Genomic DNA, 22,906 nt, shown 5'->3' with positions numbered 1-22,906 from the left:
ATATATATATAAAATCTTGTTTGTTTTTTCACTTTAAAAATCTTTCCCTGGGTGAACCCCTGACAGCTTTAAATGCTATCTATAAAAGAATGACATCCAAATATTATCTTTAGCCCTGGCCTCACCCATGGGCTACAGGTCCTTAGCTGTTCCTTTTCCTCTAAGCACTGATCTCATCTCATAATTATGCCATCACCACGCAGTTATGTGAGCAGGGTCCCTCTTAGTCCATTAGCCTAGTTGTTCCAGGAGAACAGAGGTGCCTGTTTTGGTCGCTGCCATTACTGGCATATAGCACAGCACACAGCATATATGCTCAATAGTCACTTGCTGAACCACAGAATGAATTAGGTAAAACAGCTCAGGCGTGGAAGACCACTGGTGACTTGGAATAGTGACTGGGGAGGACACCTGTTTTCCCCTCACAGAGTGTCAACTTCAGGGTCAGACTTTCAGGGTTTCAAGGCGGTGCCTTTGACATATAGATAGATACCTTTGCAGTGCAGAGTCCCTCCTTGTGGGAAAAGAAGTTCAGTTTGTAGTCTTTCTTGGAGCCAGAGAGCACATCAATGTAATCAAGGCCCTTCATAGTGATGCTGAGGTCTGCCTTCTCTGGTTTTACCATTTCCACGATGACCCGGAATCTGGGGGCAGTGCCAGAACACACAAAGCAATGAGAGAGAAAATGAGGCTTTGTCCAAGGGAGGGAAGGATGGGTGCTGTATTATAATAACTTGAACTGCCATTTATTGATCACCTATTATGTGCCAGAACTTGAGTAGATGCTGTCCATGTATCACAGGCATTTGATCTTCATGATGTTTACAGAAGGTATCACTAACATCTCCACTTCACTAAAGAGGAAGCAGAGGCCAAAAGAAGGAAGATAACATACTCAGGTAGCCTGACTACTTAATGAGCACACTCAGCCTTCCATCTGGGCCTCTATCTGCTGTGCTGCACAGGTGGCCTTCAGTAAGTTATGCTTCTTCTTCGGTTCTTTGGCTCTTCCCTGTAAAAGCTGGTTGGCTTTGAGCTCCTCTCATCCTTGCACTCCATTCTACTTCTATCACAAGATCCAAGGGACTTCCTGCCCTGGCTGGGGGCTTAGTTAATAAGACAGACCACTCAATAATTACAAAACGATAATCATCATCTTAATAATAATGGTTATTGAGCATTTATTTGGTGCAGGCATTGTGCTAGGAGGTAAGAAATGGCACTGAGCAGGAGACACTCTCCAGGTGCCTGAGCACAGGAAACATCTGGCCACATGAGGGGTCATTGCTTTGGACCATTTGAGCACCACAATACTCTCTATCACCCCTGAGGAGGGGCAGGACCAAGCTCCATGGTGGAAATGATCCCTCTGTCTCTCCACCCGGACTTCTAGCCCCACTGCCTCACCTTTGGGGCTTGTTCAGCCAGTTGGTGATTGGCAGGAGCTCGGTGTAGGGTGTCTTACATGGCACCTCACGGTAGATATTGGCTACTGCTTTGGGGAGTTCAGCAGTCCCATGCAGAGCATAAAGCCAGCCAGTCCCATCTGGGAGCGGGAAGAAGAGGGTACCCTAAGGAGAAGAAGACCTGTGATCAGAATGATACAGAGGTCCTGTATTGGGCACCCATCAGGCATGGCAGGGACACAGGATTAGTAGAGGCTTTGCAAATAAGCATAACACTATGGAAACCAACTGGGTAATAGATCTAAAATGTCATAAAAATGTTCTTATGTATTTGAACCTGGAATCCAACCTGAGGGAAATTACTGAAGAAAAATACCTCCAAATGAAAAAGTCACACACACACACACACACACACACACACACACACACACACACGAACTACTTATAAAGTTGATGAAATTTGGAGATAAACACTCAACAACAGGGGAATGTTAAATTACAGGAGTTTCAATCAATGAAATACTAGGCAGTCATTAAAATGATCATCTCAAACTATACAGTTAAATAGAAAAATATTAATGACATAATGTAAAGTAAAAATTATGTTGTAATGACAGTTTGGCTGTATCTGCATAAAGATTGGTAGATAGAAAAAAGTTCACTTTTTTATAGGAGGGAAGACCGTGGCTACTTTTGTTTTTGCGTTTTATTGCAGCCATCATGATGGTGTTTATGCAGTTGAGCTAAATATTAATTGCTTGGTGCTTTAGTCTAGAACTTCACTTCAGAATTGAGCCCTTGGCTGCAAGAGAGTCTGTATAGGAAATGAGGACAAAAAGGGAAGCCAAACTTGACAGTCTGCACAATCCCCATTGTTCCACCATAATCTGGGCACTCTGTTCCCTGTTACAGTATTCTCCGAGCTCCCAAACTGTCCCCTAAACTTTCTCCCTCCTTTACTATGCCAGGAATCCCAGGGAGAGGTCTCCGCCTACCTGGTGCTTGCGGTTCTCCAAGTTCATGGTGCGGGGCCTGTAGGTGATCTCATAAGGCTTATTTTGCTGATGGGCCTCCAGCGTGATGAAATCGGGCCCTTCCCAGTGCTCGCCCTCAAAGATAGGGTGCAGATTCCAAGTCTGGGTGGTGCGGTTCGACAGCAGGATGGTCTGCGTGTGCTTGGAGCGCACCTGGCAGTTGAAATTCACCACCTGGAAGAAGCCAGGCACCTCCCCTTCTATGACACTTGCCCCTGGTCTGTCTCTGGGGCTCAAGGGAGAGAGCATGTGTGCAGGGGAAGGCTGATTTTAACAGTGTGTATCCTGAGTTTCAGTTGATACTTTTAATTTTCTTTCATTCTTTCAACAAATATCGAGTACTTTCCATGCACCAAGCACTGTTCTTGGTGGTGGAGGCAAAGCAGTGAACAAAGCAATAAAAATTCCTGCCTTCAAAGACCTTATGTTCTAGTGGCGAGAAACGGACAGTAAACAAACAAGGAAGTGTGATGCAGAACGTGCAGGCTGGGAATAAATGCAATGGAGCAAAATAAAGCAGGGAAAGGGATACAAATAACGCCAGACTCGGGGTGGGTGTGACATTTTAGCGAGGGCATTCAGGGAAGGCCGCACACATGCCAAGAATACATATTTTATTAAAGGCCAAGAAGAACAAATCAGGAGACACCCGAGGGAAAAAAGCCTCCTAAACGGAGGGAACATCTACTACTGCAAAGGTCTTGAGTTTTGCCCGATGACCAGGAGGCTTTTCTGGCAGATGTGGAGTACTGAGAGATAAATTATCAGGGAAGAACAACATCTAGGGCCTTAGGAGTCACGGCAGAGCTTTATTTTTCTTCGATGGACATAGGGAGACTTTGAGGGAGCTTTGAGTAGAGAGAGTTTTAGCAGAATCACAGTAGATGCTGAGAGGTGACAGAGGCAGAGACCAATCAGAAGCTCCTCCCAATAGACTAGGGCGGAGGTGACAGTGGCTTGGGTGATAGGACAGATGGTGGGAAGTGGATGTATTCCAGTGGTACTTTGAAAAGCCAATGGGATTTTATGATGTATCGAATATTGGGTGTAAATGGAAGAAGATTCAGGAATGACACCTAAGTTTTTAGCCCAAGCATCCGGAAAGATGGAGATGCCAGTTATGGGGGTGGGCTTGACTGTGGGATGAGCAGGTACTCAGTCCTGTACGTGTATCTTTGAGAAGCCTATTATCGAACAGGAAGTGGAATTTACAAATATGGAGTTTAAGGGAAAAGTCCAAATAAGAGATACATATTTGGGAACTGTCAGTACAGCAGTGTGTGTGTGTGTGTGTGTGTGTGTGTGTGTGTGTGTGTGCGCTTGTCAAGAAGCTGGATGAGACCAACAAAGAGGGAGTGTCCTTAGTAAAAAAGAAAGAGGGAGAGGGTCAGGGACTTAGCTCAGTGGTGCCGCTGCCTGCCTTGAAAGGGCAAGGACCTGAGTGCGATCCCTGGTATTGAAAAAGAAAGACTCTAAGGACTGATTCCTGACAGGTGACTGCAGTGAAGAAGGATGACAGGAGAGCAGCCAGTGAGCCAGGAGGAAGCCCGGACGGAGTAGCGTCCTGGAGGCAGGAGAAGGAGTGTCTGCAGAAGGGGGACTGGTTTCCGGCACCACACTCTGCCTGCTGCGTGAGGAAGATAAAGTGTGAAAACCTTCTAGAGGACAAAAAGGAAAGCCAAAGCTTGATGGGGATTATCTTACAGCCACGGGCTCAATTCTGAGATGAAGTTCTAGACCAAGTCACTGGATTTATCAGCACTGACAGGGCGGTATTGGCATAAAGTTAGTTACATAAATCAGTGGACAAGAATAGAGTCCACTTACGCGATGAACTCATTTCATCAGGTGCAAAGGCAATCAGTTCAGTGGAGAAAGGGCAGTCTTGTCAGTAAGTGGAGCTGGGATTATTGGGTGCTCATATACAAAAAGTTCTGAGATATATCTTACACTGTGTACAAAAATTAACTCCAAGAACACAAAGATCAAAATGTAAAACTTTAAGAAGAGAATAAACAACTCAGTTAGAAGTAGAAGATCGGAACAGACACTACAAGGAAGAAGACGTTTGATGGCAAATGAACCTGAGAAGATGGTACCCGTCATCAGTCATTAGGGAAACACAAGTGAAAAGGCTCATTGAGACACTACCAACCACCTAGTGGGACGGCCAAAGTTTAAAAATTGACCACATCAAGTGGAAGCAAAGATGTGGAACACAAGGTAGGTAGGCAGAAATGTTCCCCACGAGCCACAGCTAGGTGTTTGCTCAAGAGACTTAAAAGCCTGAGTTCTTGCTCAGTCTTGTTTGTACCCGTTCATAGCATTCTGATTCTATCCATTTAATATTCTTGAAAGAACAAAAGGACAGGGAGGGAGATTGGGTGCCACTTTAACCATCAGCAACACTATCAGGAAACAGCTACTAGGTGCCAGGATCACGACTCAGACAGGGTTCATTCAAGCCACCTTCTTAACCACAGAGAAAGAGAAAGGTGCTAACCCTTTTCTCACGGGTCTTATTGCAGAATCTGATCTAGAAGGACATCGGTGTAAGCTTCCCTGAGAATGTAAAGCCAGAGCTGAGAGCTGAGGAATGAACTAAATGGAGAGAGGAAAGGAACATCCCCCATCCAACCTATCTATCCAGCAGTGCGAACGGCACAGCCCATCCCTGCCGCTGGTCCACCCCTGGGCAGCACCGACTCACCTCTTTTACAGCAGGTGGCCCCACGCACACACCAGACAGGGTGAGGCTCAGAGGACTGCCCCCCTGGATGAAGCAGGGAATGTTTTTACAGAGAGTCTCCTTTCCCACCTCCGTGGGATGGTAGGTCACTTCGAAAGAAACCTCCATGCCAGTAGTGATGTAGCCTTCATCCGGGCTGATCGAGAAATGAGGCTCGAATTTCTTGACATCCCATTTGAACCTTTTCAGGCAAAGGAAGAAAGTTTACTGCTACTGAGGGTTTCCTCAGGACTACTGAGAACAACACTTTGACTGGGCTTTAGCTGCTGGGTTCCCCTCCCTGGCCTGTTCCCTAGGACTCAGGAGGAGAAAGAGCTGCCGGACAAAGCAGAGGCAGAGGAAGCATGGGCCAAGGTCACTCCCTGGCAAGGTGACCCAGCTCCCTCTCAGAGCTCAGCCAATGGTGGGAAGTGGCTGCATCTTAGGTTTGCACCACAGAACACATCAGGGACCATATATATACATGCACATGTGAACATACGTCCCCAAGGTCACACAGCTAGCAAGTGGCTGGGCTAATTCTGGAGCCCACCTAAGTCTGTGGCCCTAGCTCTTCCCTGCACTGCTTTCCACTTCAGATCCAGGAGGGTGGTGACTCTTATATGAGAGCTGCACCTGTTCTTGGTGGTACTGGAAGCTGATGGCCCCGTGTGGTCACCCTTCCTCTGGGGCTGGGCACTTGGTCCAGGCAGGAGACAGGATGGGCAGCGCCTCCAGGGTCAGGGCCATCATAGCTCACCTCACTGGGGATCAGTCACACTGAGTCTGTGTGACAAATGGCCTGCGGGGTGAGTGGCGCACAGCTAGCACTGCTGTGCCAGTGTCCATGAGAGGCAAGGGGGAAGAGCTGGAAAGGAGAGCTGCTGCAGATATAGTGTACTTGGGCTCTGCTCCTGGCTGTGCTTCCTGGGCAGGTCACCTAACCTCTTTGGGTCTCACTCCATCTGAGCAAGGGGAATGTATGGTACCCACCTTAGAGGGCCTGGGGTAATTAAATGGAGAGCGTATGCAAGGATCCTCAGCACTGCCTTTGCATATAAATTTAAGCTATGTGCATGGTTTTGGAAAAGTTACTCAATCTCTTTGTGCCTCAGTTTCTTCATCTATAGCAGGGATCTGTAGCATATAGGTCTCCTAGGGTTGTTGTTGGGATGCAATGGGATGAGCCACGTGGAGAGCATGTGACAGGCCTGAGAGAAGGCTCTCCAGCATATTAATTTTAGTAGTCACTCCGGCGAGGGCACTGCTATCATATCTTGAGGCAAGGGTGTGTGCATAGAAGGGAAAAGATAGAAATAAAAAGCAGCTGTGCCTGCAAAATGAAGTCTGGGAGTCCAAGAACAGAGATGTCTGCGGCATCCTGGGGCAGGCCATGGCTTCTTACCTTGCGCCCATGTCACCTGTGTTCAACATGAGGATGTGGCGTGTGGCCTGGGTCTGACACACGACTGGTCCAAAGGGGAGGTTATCTGGGTCCAGGGAGATCTCCAGGGCCTGGCAGCAGCCACTGAGGAGGAAGAGGGGCCGCAGGAGGCCCAGGCATTCCATGAACACCTCCTCGGAGAAGGGAGTGATGCGCTTCTTCGGGGCAAAGATGACTTCCAGCTTACAGACTTCTTTGGGCTTCAGGGTGATGTTTTGGAAGGGCACCAATGTGATGACCTGGGTAAACAACAACTAGACTCAGCAGCTGACAGTGGGGGATCCAAGGTGAGCGTCCCCTTTATTCCCTGACGTCTTGTTGCTGATGCTGCCAGCCCTGGGGACAAATCTCACATCTGCTCGTACCAGCTGTGTAACTGTTAGGAAATTACTTAAAACTTCTGTGCCGGGCTGTATGGTAAAGGTTAAGATCATGTATATTAAGCGGGTGGCACCTCGCAGGCATCCAATAAATGTCAGTTCTCTTCCCTTCCCCTTTCAACTCATCTTCCTGGGCATTTTATTCTTCTTCCTCCTCTCTTGTAGAGGAAACAGAAGACACTCAAGGCTCTGATGTTTTTCAACAGTACTCCCTGGGATTGTTAAAGGCAGATTCCACAGTCCTGCTCCAGGCTGAGGGGCTCAGTCTTCCCTCCCCCCCAGGAGGGTTTGGAATCCACGTTTTCAAAAGTCCCTGATTCTAAAGTTTGAGAGCCATTGAAAATACTTGGATGTCTTTCTTTCCCCTTAGTCCTGGTACAAAGCAAATTCAGAGAAAGCCAATATCTTTTTGACCCTTAAGCTTCCTCTGGTACAGAGTGCCAAATAGTCACCCACAGGGGGGCCGTGGTGCAGGGAGTGAGGTGAGGGACCGAGGAGGCTGCGCCAGCAAAGTCGTGCCAGAGATTTCTCAAACAGGAGCATGATGGGGTCACACAGGACACTGCCAGCTTTGGCCTGGCCACCTCAGAGGCAGAATCTGTATGGCTAAATGGTTAGGGGATCTGCCCCACTGAGGCCAAGGACTGTAATTTGGATTAATCAGGATGGTGTAATGGACAATATAGGGTCATGGGATGAGATGCCCACTCGGTCTCTTGCTCTAGCTGTGCTTTCACAGCCAATTTTCCTGTATCTTGCAAGCCCTAGGGGGTACACAATGCTCTTTCCACACTGATTCTCACCTGGTTTACCAGAAACACTGACACTTTGGAGCATACACTGTATGTACCTTTGGCCCCAGGGATGTCCCTTTCTAACCTGTCTTCTGGGAGACCTCTGTTCCTCCTGTACAATGCAGCATGGGCCTCTGTACTCTGATGCCTTCTGTGCCCTTGAGCCCTTCTCTGAGCAGCCCTGTTCCTGGGACTCGCAGTCTCTGCAGTTTCTATGCCATCCCGGGGGTGTTTCATGTATCTGTGGCCCTGAAAGATTGTGGACTCCACCAGACCAAGTCTGTGTCACATTGACTTTTGTATTTTCTGTACCTCACACATATTTACTGAATAAACAAAAGAAGGAATAGATGCAGTCCACTCTCAGAATGAAATACTTGGAGTGCAATTTGAATGGCTCACCAAATATCAATGACGGTAAGTTGGGTAGCAGGTAGCCGGGACTGGAAGTTTCTCTATTCAGGGACCTTGGGGAAGTGGGTTTAAAACACACGTTTTTCTTTCATCACCGATGGGAACGCAAAGTCAGGCAGACTTTCAGGGGGCAGACCGGTGATACTAATTGAAATGCATTTTCCTTTTGACACAAGAGCCTACTTCCAAGCACTTGTCACAAGTAGGGAGTCATTGATACCTGACTTTGCTGTAAGGCTTTTGATGCAAAAGGCTTTGCCACAAGGCTATTATAATGCTTTTCATAATATAAAAAGAACAGAAACACCTAGAATGAGCAGACATGGTCCATTCGTGTAGTGGAGGTGTAAATGCACAAAAAACACTGGAAAGTGAAATGAAAATGTAAAATGAGAATAACAGAAGCATTAACCCTATACTGTTTTGAGGAAAATGATCTGAGATAGCATGTAGAAAGCTCTCCGTGTGGCCTGGGTCATTCTAGATGTGCAAGAAATGTGAGCCGTGTGTGTTGTGAGCCTGGTCATCCTTACATATGGGAAGCATGAAGGGCACCCAGGAGTTCCCGGGCCCCAACCTTGGGTTCCTGGAGTTCTGGAGTGGAGAACAGTGCAGACTGGTTAAATGTGAGCTGCACGAGGCTGCTGTTCATGATGCAGATGGTTTTCTTCACAACCTGGCCTGGCAGGACCGCTCCTAACTTCACAATCCTATTGGCTGGATCTAGGACTGAAATCTGTGGGACAAGAGATTAGGAAGAAGGATTCATCAGTAAATGACAAAAACAAATGTTAATGATATGCCTACCCTGGTGAGGCAAGGGTGGCTCCCTCTCTCAGAGTGATCTGTTTTTTTTTTTTTGTTTGTTTGTTTTTCTGGTACCAGGGATCTAACTCGGGACCTTGCGCTTGTGAGGTAGGTGGCGGGACCACTGAGCTAAATCCCTGGCCCCATCATAGTGACCTAACTTCATGGTGGATGGGCATTTGTTCACCCATGTACCTAAAATGCCCACTAAACTCTTTGCAAAACTACATACTTAAAACTGGGTTTAGACAGAGGGAGGAAAAGCTCATGGTATCTTGATAGCATATTGCAGGGGGTTGAAACTAGACTAGGGGCTTAGGGAGGCCTTCTTCGCATGCTTATCCTGAGAGCCAAGGAAGCACAGGGTATAGTCAGTGGGAGCCAGTGGGAACAGGGGCTGGGGGGTCCTGTAGGGGGAGGAGATGGCCTGTGTGAGGCCCTGGGCTAGAAGAAGCAGCCTGTGGCTTGGAGCTAGTGCTGAGAAGAATATGGAAAGGAAGGGAGGTCTTGCAAGGTCATGTGGGCCACAGCTGGCTAGGGGGAGACAGAGAGAGTGGGCTTTGTTCTGGGAGAAACAGGATTCAGCAAAATATAGAGTGATCCAATTTACTATGCTTTTTTTTGCCACAGTATTCTGTGAAGACTACAAGACAGAAAGAGAGTAAGCATGAGGAGTAGAGAGGATGGTGGTTTGGATGGAATGGTGGCAGCAGAGGTGGAGAGAAGTAGATACATAGCAATAACCTCATCTGGTCGAAATGTTGATCTGGATGGGGCCATGGCCAGGCCAAGCCTTACCTCCAAGATGGTGCTGATCTGCAATAAACAGCACCTACTAGCCACTGTCATTTGATCACCTCTGCCTCCAACCATCTTTAACTATCTTCCAGTCCATGTGTCTCTATCTTGTCTGAAAAGGCAAGAGAGTCCCTCCGCCTGACCAGTGAGAGCCTGGCGGTCTGAGAACATGCTTCAGTTACCAGTACAAACGGGTGCTGAACGAACAAATGAAAGAACAAGTGAAGGAGTCAATGGCATGGAGGAGACTCTGTCCTCATCCTGGGTCCAGATATACCAAGTGGTAGTGTCCTTTTGCTCTTATGGCTTGAAGAGAAGGCTTCCAGGAATACAGTGCTCCAGCGTGCCCCCCTCTCATTGCTGAAATGCCTCAGGCACTCTTAAGAGTGTGATGGCTGGACTCACAGCACAGCCTGAGCTGCTGCACGTAAACTTGGGCCATAGCTGATCTGTGGGGAGGGCATGGCAGGGATTGGTGATGAGGAGAAATGGCATTTTATTACAACAAAAATGCTCCTGCCAGAAAAACACCTTAAACCTTGACCAGACACTGGGAAGGAAGAGATGAGAAGCAGGGAAGGGCCATTACTTTTCTATCTGGAGAGCCTGGGTAGAAGGGATCCCTTGCAAATGTAATCTTGGGATTCACAACTGGTTGGAGAATGAAAACCAATGAGGGTGTTAACAGGCTACAAAGCTGAAACCTATGTCTGCACATATTGCCTAAAAATGTCTATGAGGCCTGAAAAGAAAACATATAGTAATGCGGGAAGAAGAAGGTGCTTGGATGTTGCATCTGATAACCTCACATTTCTCCAAGCAGGTAAAGAACATTTCTCCACCTGTCATTGCCTATATCTTTGAAACAGTGGAATGTGGAATTAAGAGCTACGATTCACTTGAGTCTGACTGATAATTCCCTTCTTTGTGTAATTAGGGACATCACCTCAGTGGGTCTGGTTGACTTCCGATAGAGCAACCCCAAAGTCGAAGACACAGAGGGGGAAAGAGAGCACTGTGGGCTCAGATTACAAAGGAGGCTAGAAGAGTGGAAGAAGGGCTGAGCCTGAAGGCCTCTCTCATAATCTCTTACCTTCATTTCAGTGCCTTTCCCTTTGATCTCGACTGTTTGTTGAGAGAGCCCATTGATTTCAAAGGGGATTAGTTCTCGATAGTTGATACTTTCTCGAGGATAAAAGGTGATCAGAATCTCCAGTGTCTTTCCTGGCTTTATCACAGTGGCACAGAAGCTCACCTCAAGGTGGGTGGTGTTGGTGTACAAACAATCTATGCTGGGGAAAATCAAGAAGAAGGGGCATAAACTCTGAGAGGGCTGACCTAAAGGGACTGATAAATCCCCTTGTCTTTCTGGGCTGGGTATGATGGATTGCCTGCCCATCTGTCCTAAAGTCAGAGAAATCACTAAAGAGCTGGAATCACTGAAGCGCTGATCAACCCACACTCCCAGGCACCAAGTTATTTACCCTAAATTACATCCTGAGATCCAGGCAGAACCAGGCCACAACCCAAAGTTGAGTGCCTGTGCCTAATGTGCTTTTCACTCTGTTGAACCTCTATTTCTTGATCATGAATCCCATGGTTGGAATGGTGTTCAAGAGTCATATATAGATAGGAATTTGGATCCAGGTCCTATTGTATCACTAACTAGCCATATGATCAAGGAAAAGTACCTTAGCCCATTTGGGTCTCCGCTTCCTTACCTATACAATGGGGCTAGTGATATGTCACAGTGTTTTTGTTAAGGTTAAATAAAATGAAGTGGCGAATGCAGTCACTAAACATGGCATGAAAAAAATATTCCACAAAGGTGAGCTATTTTTAGTATGACAAATGGCTCAACCAGAATCTTTGAAGATCACGTTCAGCCCATTCCACCTTGTGGGTAGGAAGGCACGTATGATCTCTTTTTACCTACTTGACAGGCATTCAGAGGTGTCTAGCTGGGCCAATGTATGAACCACAACATCTTCAACAAAGCAAAAGTGACATTACATTAAATCATATGAGGAAACATGTAAGTACATAAGATTTTAATTAATATTTATATGATATTCATAATTTAATACTAAGGACAATAATAATCACAATAGGGGTGGTGGCTAAAAAATAATTGAGCATTTTCTATGCTTCAGGCACTAAGTATTAGACTAATTTAGTCTCCTAATAGTCTCATATAGGAGGTCCTATTCTGATCCCCCATTTTGGGCAAGGATAAAGAGATGCAGAATTTTAAAAACCTGCCCAGTGGCTGGGGGTGTAGCTCAGTGATGCAGCACATGCCCAGCAGGTGCAAAGTCCTGGGTTCTATTCTCAGCCCTGAAAAAGATTGCCCAAGATCACACAGCTAAGGAAATGCTGAAATCTGAACTTAGATCTGTGCTAGGATCGCCACTAGACACGTGACTACTAAAATTAAAATAAATTAACTAAAGAATTCAGTTCCTTAGTTGTACTGGCCACATTTCAAGTGTTCCATAGCCACCTCTAGCTATCAGCCATAATAGAGGACAGTGCAGAAAAGTAACATTAGCCATTGCAGAAAGTTCTCTATATGCTGGTACAGAGAGCTTTGGATGGACACAAGTCTGTGGACCCACGAGATTCTGACTCATTAGGTCTGGGATGGAATCCAGAAACAATGACTGGAACCTGGATTTAAATCAGAAGACTTAGGCTCAGTATAGATCTGTTATTTTCTGCAGAGACATTTTAAATTCTCTAAACCTCAGTTTTCACATCTACTACATCAGGAAAATAAATGGAAGCCACACAACTTCCCATGAGGTCAACTGGTATTGCCCGCTACATGAGTTGCTCATGGCTCTCCGAGTATTAGTATTAGTGATGAAGATGGGGACCCAGGATTCACCCCCAACTGTGAAACTGTGTTTGACTCTTTCCCATAACCTCTATTTTTTGGTCGTGGCTGGACCATACCTGTATGGAGTCTATAGGACTACAAGGAGCTGCAGAATCTTCTGGATGCTCTGGGAAGCCTACCTACCTCATAGATGTATCTTCTTTGTTGGTGATGACCAATGTTTGTTTGTATGAGGGCATTCCGGCTTGGTAGATGAAGCAGGTCCCAAAGTTGTAGCTGGTGAAGGAGAAATCGATGGCTGGACTCACAGCACAGCCCGAGATGCTGCATGTAAACGTTGGGCCATAGCTGATCTGTGGGGAGGGCATGGCAGGGAATGGTATGAGGAGAAATGGCAGAAGCGGGTACTTATATCCTCAGGTGAAAGAGGACAGCAGTTGGTGCTTTAAAAAACCCCCCAAAACAGGCCTACAGCGTACAGCTGGAATCAGTATCCACTCTTGCTGTGCTCCTGCAGCACTGATGCAGCTTGAAGGCCAAAGTGTATGGCAGAAATTGTCAGTTTCCACCCAGTGTCCACTCGCTATGGCTTCCTTACCAGCAGTACTCTGACTGGTTGCCATTGTGCCTAGATGAAATATCTAATCCCAGCTCAGGGGCCATTAGACGTAATTCTGGTCATTGGAATATATATGAATAACAGGAGAGTTTCCTGTCTTGATTAAAGAGACAAAGTCTTATTGGTCATCAGGCTCATCCCCCTCCTTTCAGTCTGGAATGCAGACCTAGGAATTAGGTAGGAAGGTCATTGGTGGCCAGGAGATGTGAGTCCTTGTGGATTCAGACACACATTAATGCATGACTCAGTTGCACATGGACTTAGTTTGCTCTTCACAAACTTTTCATAATGTAAAATTTCATAAGTTGATAATTCATTTAAAATAAAATATACAACATTTATTCTGTACAATCTCTCTCCTTGCATGCTACAAACTGGGGAAAGTTTCCAGATTGTTTTATTCTTTTTTCTGTGTTGTAGTTCATCTCTCCAACTTCTCTGTGGCTTCTAATTTTTCTTCTTGATTTCTGGAAATCTATTTCTCTCCCCGCACCTGACCAAAAATGCTATTTTCCAGTGTTTGGATTCTAGATCTTGGACAGGTTGATTTTTTTTTTTCAGCTGGGATCGAACACAGGACCTTGCACTTGCAAGGCAGGCTCAGTGCCACTGAGCTAAATCCCTGGCCCTTGGATCACCACTTTGCCACTTTCTCCTCTACTCTGAATGACTATTAACATTTAAATTTATAACAATCCCATATGGAAAAATACAAATTTAATTTCAATAATATGCAAAACTTTGTTCCTATATAGCTCTTTTTCTTTCTTTTTGTCTGTGCTATTGTTTTAATACAAACACATCTTTATTTAGTGCTCAGTAGACAAATGATAGTTACTGCTTATGTAGTTGTCTTTTTTTCTTTGGTACTGGGGATTGAACGCAGGTCCTTGTGCTTGCAAGGCAGGCAGCAGAACTGCTGAGCTAAATCCCCGGCCACTATGTAGTTGTCTTTTAAATCAGATAGAAAAAAATTTACAAACAAAAATTCACTTATACTGTTTTTTATGTAACCTGGGAAATTACCTTTACTGGTGCTCTTTGTTGCTTCATGTGTATTCATGTGTTATTCTCTTGTGTACTTTCATTTCAATCTGAAGGATTCCCTTTATTGTTTTATTCATTTATTCATTCTATCATTCATTATTTTTGCAGTACTGTGGATTGAACCTACAGCCTTTAAACTGAACTACATCCATATCCCTTTTAAAATTTTTTATTTTGACACAAGGTCTTGCTGACTTGCTAAGTTACCCAGGCTGGCTTGAACTTGGGATCCTCCATCCTCAGCTTCCCAGAATTCTGGGATTACAGATGTTGCACTACCATGTCTGGCTCCTTTATTATTTTTTGTGGCCAAGTTTTCTAGTGAAAAGTTCTGCTTTTAACCAAGAATGCTTTGGTTTCTCCCTTTTTGAAGGATAGTTTTTCTGGATATGAAATTCTCGTTGACAGGTTTTGTCCTTTTGCACTTTGAGAATATATCATTCTATTGTCTACAGGTCACCAAGGTATCTAATGAGAATCAGCTGTTAATCATGCTGCTTTCAAGATTATCTGCCCTTGTCTTCAATAATCAGATTATCACCTGTCTAGGTATGGGTCTTTTAAAATTTACTCTATTTGGAATGCAATGAGATTTCTGGACATTTCATTTTTTCCTCCGATCACATCTAGGATGGGTTTGGGTATTTCTTGAAACATTCTTTCTATCATTTTCTCTTCTGCTGGGACTCCCATTATGTCTGTTGGCATGCCGGACAGCATCCTGTTGGTCTCTGAGGCTCTTCTATTCTTCAGACTGGATAATCTCATTGCTTCAACATCAAATTTGTTGCTTCTTCTTTTTGCCACATTAAATCTGCTCTTGAGCCCCACCTGCGATTTGTTTTTTAACTTTTGCTTTGTACTTTTCAATGCGGCATGTATAGTCTTACAATTTCTCTTTGATATTGTCTACTTGGCGAGACACTGTTCCCATATTTTCCTTTAGCTATTCAGGCATGGTTTCCTACAGTCCTGTGTTTATTTTTGAGGCTGAAGTTTGAATGCAGTGTCTTGTGCATGCTAAGCATGAGATCTATCACTGTGCTGTAGCCCAACCTCAACATATTTTAAATAGCCGATTTGAGGTATTTTTCTTATAACAGCAACATATGGGCTTTCTTGGGAGAAGTTTCTCTTGATTGCTATTTTCTGCCTATGAATCATACTCTCTTTTTTTCCCCCATGTCTCATATTTTTTGTTGGAAATTGCAGACATATATATATAACTAATATAATGTGGTAATTCTGGAAATCAGATCTTACAAAGCCCCACCCTGGGTTTGTTGCTGTTGTTATTTTTGTTTGTCACTTTTCCAGAAAAATCTATACAGTAGTTCCCCTTATCTGTAAATGATATGTTGCCAGAGTGGTGGGGTGTGCCTGAATCCACAGACGGTACTGAATCTTACGTATGCTGTTTTGTCCTTATATATACATACCTAAAGTTTAATTTATAAATCAGGCAAAATAAGGTACAATAAATAGCATGATTAGAACAATATACTTATAATAAAAGTTATGTGAAAGTGATTGCTCTTTCTCTCAAAGTATCTTTTTGTACTGTAATCACTATCTTCTTGTGATGATGTGAGATGATGCTTGTAGGAAGTACTTTGTGTATCTGAATTGGCATTATAACTACTGTGCTCTGGGGTCGTTATTAAGTGAAATAAGGGTTACTTAAATAGAAGTACTGCGTTATCTTAATAATTGATCTGCTGACTAAGTACTAAATTACTAATGGGTGAGTAGTATATACAGTGTTCAAGCACCAGATGAAGGTATGACTCATGTCTGGGGCAGGATGAAGTAAAATGGCATGGTATTTCATCACAATACTCAGAACAGTACATAATTTAAAACTTATAAATTATTTCTGGAATATATTTTCAAACTGTGCTTGGTCAACTGTCTTAGTCACTTTCTTGTTGCTGAGATAAAATATCCAGCACCTGCAACTTAAAGGAACAGGGGTTTATTTTGGCACACAGATTAGAAGTTTCAGTTCATATTTGGCAGGCTTAAATACAGAAACAGTGTGACAGAAATACCTGGGCAGAGGAAAGCTCCTGAAATCATGGCGGCCAGGGATCAGACAGAAGGGTGACCTGCCTCCTCTGACCAGGCCCTATCACCCCAAAACAAGGCAGCTATAGTATCCCCATTATTCAATCACCTTCCAAAAATTCTCACTATGAGCACATGAGGCCTTCGGGGGACATTCTTGAGCTAAACCGTAATACCACAAGTAGCAGAAATCATGAAAATAAGAACTGCAAATAAGGGGAACTACTGTATTCTTTGTTCTTCTTTTGTTTTTGTTTTTATTTTTTTGGTATCAGGAATCAAACCTCAGGACCTTACACTTGTGAGGCAGGTGGCAGAACCACTGAGCTAAATCCCCAGCCCTGGATAATTATATTCTTATTTATACATTTATACATGACCTGCTCAGTTAGTTTAATGATAAACTAATGTTTGAACAGAGATTTCCTTAAATGCTTGGAACCAATGGTCTCTCAGTATTTACCAAGGAGCTCTGTGTGTGGTGGGGCACGATAACTGGATAGGCAGCTGCCAACTCTGCTATATTTTTCACTTTTTGCATTCACAGAACCTACAGGCCTTGTTTACGGTATTAGACCCCTAAGATACAAACATGTGATACACGAGCAATGTATGACTGGCAACACTCCAGGGAACATGTTAGAAATTTTCATATGATCAATAATCATCTCATTCTCCCATCTTTTCTTTTACATTTTCTCTTTTTTTATTGAGTTCTTTGGTACTTTTAAAGTATACAGTACAGTTCCATTCATCATTGGGATCTTGTACCCTTACATGACAGACCTTGGTTCTCATTTTTTCCCCCATACCCCTGCCTTCCCTTAACCCCCTCTGCCTTCTCCTATTTACAGAGAGTTGGTTTTTTCCTTTTCTCACATTTTTTCTTGTCCCTTATTTCCTTTCCCCTCCCCTTTCCACTTTTCTTTTGCATTTTTGGATCAGCTTCTTATTTACTCCAAGGGTCACTACCACCTCAGGCAGCGGCCATCTGAAACAATTGCCATTGACTGTTTCCCATGGGAGAAGGCTGTTCACACCGTGCTATCTCTAAGTCAGGTCAAATAAAAGCAAGCCCTGTCCAGTGAGCTTGTGGTGAGTAGAGGTTTCCACTGAACTTCTAGACTGGGCAAACAATGACAGTTATTTTGCAGTGGGGCTTTCGGCGAGTTCAAATTGTGTTTTGTTCTCTGTGGTGGCTGCTAGGTTGCTGGATGCACTTGGATTGCAGAGCTGTTGGTTTTCAAGGCAGTTGCAGAGCTGGGGAGATGGGTTGGGGAAAGGACAACTCAAGATACCATAAAACTCAGTCTTTATGGGTATTTGGCAACTTTTCTTGAAGAAAAGCCTTTAGGATTGTTGCAAGTTTATGGTTAATTTCAGAGCTCTGCAAAAAGTAGAGGTGGACAATTTTTGCCAGTGTTCTTACTGCCACTGAAAACAGCTTTTCAGAGCTCCTTATTTGCCATTCTTGCAGATGTCCCCATTCTTGGTTTTTCCATTCAGAACATATCTCGGAAATTCTATATGTTCTCTCTCTGCCATCCCCCATTTATTTTAATATCTGAGTAGTATTCCAGTGCACAGACAGCCAATTGTTTTCAATTGGTACTTTCTCATCAGGCACCTCAACCATGGGTGAGGCCTTTGTGTTAGAGATTATGGGGCCGTCTCCAACACAACCATGCAACACAACCAACCTCATGCAGAGCTTCTAGACAGGTAGTAAAACTAGAATACACAAGAGAATGAGCCCATCAGGGCCGCATGCTGTGAGTGCTTTCAGCCTTTGGATAATGTTAAGTGGTCTCACCTTGATCCTGAGTTCCACGCCTTTCAAGACACACTTCTGAAGTGGCTGGAAAGACAGAGTGGCCTGCTCGCTCTGCCCTGCCACCACGGTGCTGTCAACGGGAGAAAATTCTAAGTACTGTAATAGGGCTTTGGGTCCAGAAAGTTCTGCCTGGAAGTTGAAGTTGAACTTTCCAGTGTTTATAAAGCTGAATTCACACTGGACGTATTCATTTAACTGCACCTGTGAGAAAGAACAGAGCAATGAATGCAAAGTAGAGTTCTCTTCTCTGGGGGACGAAAAAAATCCTTTGAAAAATAGATGGAAGATGAGGTTGATGAACTGCACATTATTAGCTTAATGCAGTCAGATCATCCAGCAAGAGCTACTAAGTGTTGGGGCTCTACCTCACGTATAAGTTGGCAATCTAATTCTTAGACCCCTGTTGCCTGCTGGTCGTCAAGTATCCTTCCTGTATGTTTAGTACAAGAATTTTTGCCTCTCTGCATCATCTCCATCCCCTGGAACATGAAATGAGAAAGTGTACCAATCATCTTCATTTTGGGGATGGAACCGTTCCTGGCATGGTTCTATTCTGGTCTTTCTGGTTTGTGAGACAGAAAGCTTAGCCCATAATCACTTATACCACCTTCCCGGGTTAAGCAAGGGATTCAAGAGATGGCAAGGACCTCTGACACATTTACCTCATAGAAGTTGATGGTGTTGGTCTGGTTGGGTGCCAAGAGAGTGATGCAGTCAGTCCTGTCCTTGCACTTGACCTCTGCATTCATGGAATAGCCCTCAGCCTTGACGTTTAATGTCAGGGGGTGGGCTTTCCTCTTCACATTGCAGATCAAATTAAAGTTCACATCTCCCTCTTGCTTTGGTGTGAAGAAAATATCAATAGGGAACCTAGTTGGGGAATAAGACATCAGTTTAAGTGACTAAGCCAACCCTTAACACCTGCTAATGTCAGCCCACTGGACTAGCAGGTATACTGTAAGCAACAGTCATCAACATCAAAAAAGGCTTTCCAAATGATGATCGGTTTGTAAGATTTGGACAAGGATAGACAAGGATAGGCACTGCTCTGTGAATTCACACATACAGCAGACAGCAAGGAAATGACTACAAACATGAGAGAAAATATTGAGAACAAGGACTTAAAAATTCTCAGTGCTCCATAATTCATAAAATGAACACCAGGAAGTAAGTAGGATAGACATGAGATTGTTCATGTATAATTCTTAGATTTGGGTGGGAGAGATTTTATAAGTGGGGTGCCCTAGCAGCTTCTCCAGGATGGCTGGCCCAGGTCCCATCACACGAGGAGGATGCTCCCAGAGGTCTTCATTTCTCTTTACCTGGACTGTGGTGGGATCCAACCTTCCATGGGGCACACAACCAAGTTGCTGCTGAAACGTTCAGAATATCGGGAGTTGTCCTGGAAGGCAAAACTGAAGCCCTGCTTCTCCTTGTTGATGATCTGTATGGTCTCCCTGGCTTCTCTGCCTGGAGAGGAAATGCCCATGGTCAGTGGAAGCCTCCAGCCTGCTTGCTGAAGTACCTCAGCAGATACTGTTCCACAGGCAAAGGGAAGCCTTCTTACAAGATATCCCCCGCTTCTTTTCCCTCCTTGTCCCAACACTTCAGCCTACTTCTCTTGTTTCCCTCTGCTCTTCAAGTGACCCTCCTCCATTCAGGCCTCCTCTTCCTTCTAGAACTTTACTTCATCAATTCCCTTCTCCTGATGGGTGGCTGCTCTATCCTGGTCACAGTTCTGGGACTCTGGTGGCACTGTTTTCTTCCCTTGCTATTTCAGACCTAGGAGTTGCAATGCTTTCCTGAAGCTGTTAATAGGGGCTTTACCTTCCCTGATTTGTCCATTAATTGCCCACATCTCTGTACATAATCCCTGCATTAAATTCTTTTGAATTAGACTTTTAGTATGTCAAGAGTTTCCTGCTGAGATCATTAACTAATGTATCTCCTCTCATTATGTTGTTTCCTGTGGCTTTTGAAGAACATGTATTTTCCCACATAAATATTAGGATCCTTCAATCAATTACCTTCTCTCCTCAGTCCTTTTGGGATTAGAGCTGTTAGGCTGAGCAAATTTTGAAGTATTAGCATGTCCCCAGTGTTGCATGGAACATATTTATAGTAAAACATTTACTTACTGTTATCTGAAGTTAAAGATTAATTCAGCATCCTATATTTTATCTGGCAACTCTTGTTGAGGTTCTAATTGGGATATGATTAACTTTGCATTTAATTTTAGGAGAGCTGGCAAATGTTCAGAGCATGTTTGGAGACAATTTTAATATGATTCAATAATTTTCTTTATATAAAGAATTTGTTTTTGCATTTACCCTTAGATCCTGTATGTTTAGTCAGTATTAAATCGGGAGTTTTTGGTTTTTGTTTCTACATGCTTTTTGCTTGTTTTCTGAGACAGGGTCTTGCTTTTCACTTCTTACTATGTAATTCATGCTGGTCTTGAACTCACTATGTAGACCAGGCTAGCCTCAAACTCCTGGTAATCCTTCTGTGTGGGAATGCTGTGATTACAGGCATGCAAGGCAGGTGCGGTGCTACTGAGCTAAATCCCCAGCCCTAAGTGCTTTTTGTTAAAAGGGAAGAAATTCTTGTTTTTAAAAATATTTGTCTTACATTAACTTGCCTTACCAAATTATCTTTATTCCAGTGATTGTTTTTCTCTTGAGCCTTTTGAGGCTTTTATGTATATCAAGAGCAGCAGCAAAATAAAATAATTTTGTCTCTTTTCTCTCATGTTTATGCCAGTAACTTAAATTCTGTTTTTAGGTTTTTAATGTATGGGTTTAAAAGATATTTGATGGAAAGTAGATTGAGAGGTAAATATTTTATGGTTTTTTGAAAAGTAATTGAGGCCTGCCCTTTGACATGTTTCTGGAAGGCACCAGGAAAAGTTCTCCACCCAAGTCTGCTCCCACAGCTTTTGCTGACTTCACCCAGATCAAGCCAACTCTAATATAAACCAACAGGGCAGCCTTACCAATGAGGAGAGAACTGAAGTTGAGGTGTGACTTTTCCAGAGTAATGACAGGTTCAGCGGTTTTCCCCACCAGCAGGAAGGGGACTGAGATATTGTGTTCAGGGATTAGAAAAGTCCATAAGGCTTCTGTGATATCCAGATGGGAGGGCATGAATTGGAACACAATCTAAGAAGACAATTTGGAACAGAGTGGTGAGAGGCATTACTGCTTACTTATTCCTGGTGTCCCTGGAGATTGTTAGCACCAGGGTCATAATAGTTGACTCCCCGCTTGGTTATTGCTACCTTCCTACAGTCTCTGTGAGGGTATGTAGGTATGGCTGTGCCAGCATCTGCCCACATTTTTAAAAGGGAGTCTTTCCCCTAACAGCCTCTGCTGGTTAAGGCTGTCATATTCTCTGCTATGATTTTGGATGGGTTGGTGGTACCACAGTAGCCTGGACTGGAGAGTTGGCACCCATCCTAAAGAAAGATGATCCAATTGCTTGTCTGTAGCTTGGCACACAGCTCAACTCAGTGACCAGATTTCTTTCTGGGAAGTTCAGAATTAAAGTTAAGTGAATAGGCTAGCTGGCAGTGAGGCTGATGGTGAAAGATGCCATGAAGGTGAGCCGGAGCATGGCAGGCCATAACACATTTGCTAAGTCAAATTACAAAGCAACTGAAACATAAATAGATGCGGGAAGACCTAGGAGTCCAATCTCAATAGCTGTCCCAGGTCCTTTTTCCCTTGGAGCTAAACTGAGTCTCTTTGCAATTGATCAATCAGGACTGAATGTAAGAACAACTGAATTTGTCCAGAAAGCAACCAGACAGGGTGACATGCATGGTCCATGCCAATGCCAGGATGATGCAGGAAAGCATTCTGGAGATGTGTCACTTCAACAACACTTCGGTCATCCGAGGATCAGCATGATTCTGGATGACAGATTCTGTCCTTGCCACTCCAGGACCTGGGTATCATCTTTGACACATTTCTGTGCTGTAGTGGGGCCACATCCAAGTAGGACTATGTCATAGTGGTCCCAGCTCCTGGAACCTGATATGCTGAATTAGATGACCGAGGCACTGGCAGGATGCAGAAGTCAAAACCAGAGAGAGTTTATAGATATGTTTCATTTGTTGTGGGAAGTATGAAACATATTTAGCTAGGGAGATTCACATAGGATTGTAGAATTTTAGCCTCTTCAGAAGAGTTTGGGAGACTAGGTCAGCCTGGTACAACTTGTTTGTGTGGTGATCATTGCAAGAGAGGAGCTGAGGCCAGCAGCCTTGGTGTTCAACATTATTTATCATTGCCCTCTTGGCTTGCTTTTTTCATTTGGGTGACATTTATGAAGGTATCTGAATTCACAATTTTGTTTAATGGGTTTATTTCTGCCCCTGAAATTCTCTGAAGATCTTATTGGACATGAAGCCCACAGATTTAATTAGGCTACCAAGTTCATATTGAAGTCTTATCCCAGCGCTCTGTCCCTGCATAAGCACTGAGGACTAAGCCAGAGGACATGACTCAATTTTTCTGTTTTCCCTTTGGGGGCTGAGAAAAAACCCATTTTCACTTTTGCCAGCCCCTTTGACAAGGATAACTCCTTGTTTCCTGTTACTGTATGAGTCCCAGAGGCCCCAGGCATTTTTGTCTGGTTCCCTTTTGCTACTTGAATATTCTAAAAAAAAAAAAAAAAAAAAAAACAAAA

General features: G+C 44.1%; 1 protein-coding gene across 1 annotated transcript in view; it reads right to left on the bottom strand.

Moving 5' to 3' along the window:
- Hydin (HYDIN axonemal central pair apparatus protein) overlaps positions 1-22,906 on the bottom strand; it is a 365,508-nt gene that overhangs the window by 8,331 nt on the left and 334,271 nt on the right. Inside the window, exons 72-83 of the mRNA XM_010644442.3 lie at positions 21,210-21,375; positions 19,537-19,684; positions 18,877-19,084; positions 18,194-18,415; positions 12,831-13,000; positions 10,899-11,097; positions 8,778-8,936; positions 6,574-6,851; positions 5,151-5,370; positions 2,402-2,614; positions 1,408-1,571; positions 494-644 (exon numbers count right to left, since the gene is read on the bottom strand). Of these exons, the coding sequence (XP_010642744.1) occupies positions 494-644; positions 1,408-1,571; positions 2,402-2,614; positions 5,151-5,370; positions 6,574-6,851; positions 8,778-8,936; positions 10,899-11,097; positions 12,831-13,000; positions 18,194-18,415; positions 18,877-19,084; positions 19,537-19,684; positions 21,210-21,375 (2,298 nt within the window). The remainder of the gene's footprint in view (positions 1-493; positions 645-1,407; positions 1,572-2,401; positions 2,615-5,150; positions 5,371-6,573; positions 6,852-8,777; positions 8,937-10,898; positions 11,098-12,830; positions 13,001-18,193; positions 18,416-18,876; positions 19,085-19,536; positions 19,685-21,209; positions 21,376-22,906) is intronic.

Source organism: Fukomys damarensis, unplaced genomic scaffold, assembly GCF_012274545.1.
Source record: "Fukomys damarensis isolate Sample0158 unplaced genomic scaffold, DMR_v1.0_HiC HiC_scaffold_32, whole genome shotgun sequence".
Taxonomy (NCBI): domain Eukaryota; kingdom Metazoa; phylum Chordata; class Mammalia; order Rodentia; family Bathyergidae; genus Fukomys; species Fukomys damarensis.
Note: the sequence above shows the minus strand (reverse complement) of the source record. Positions and strands in the feature narration are given on the sequence as shown.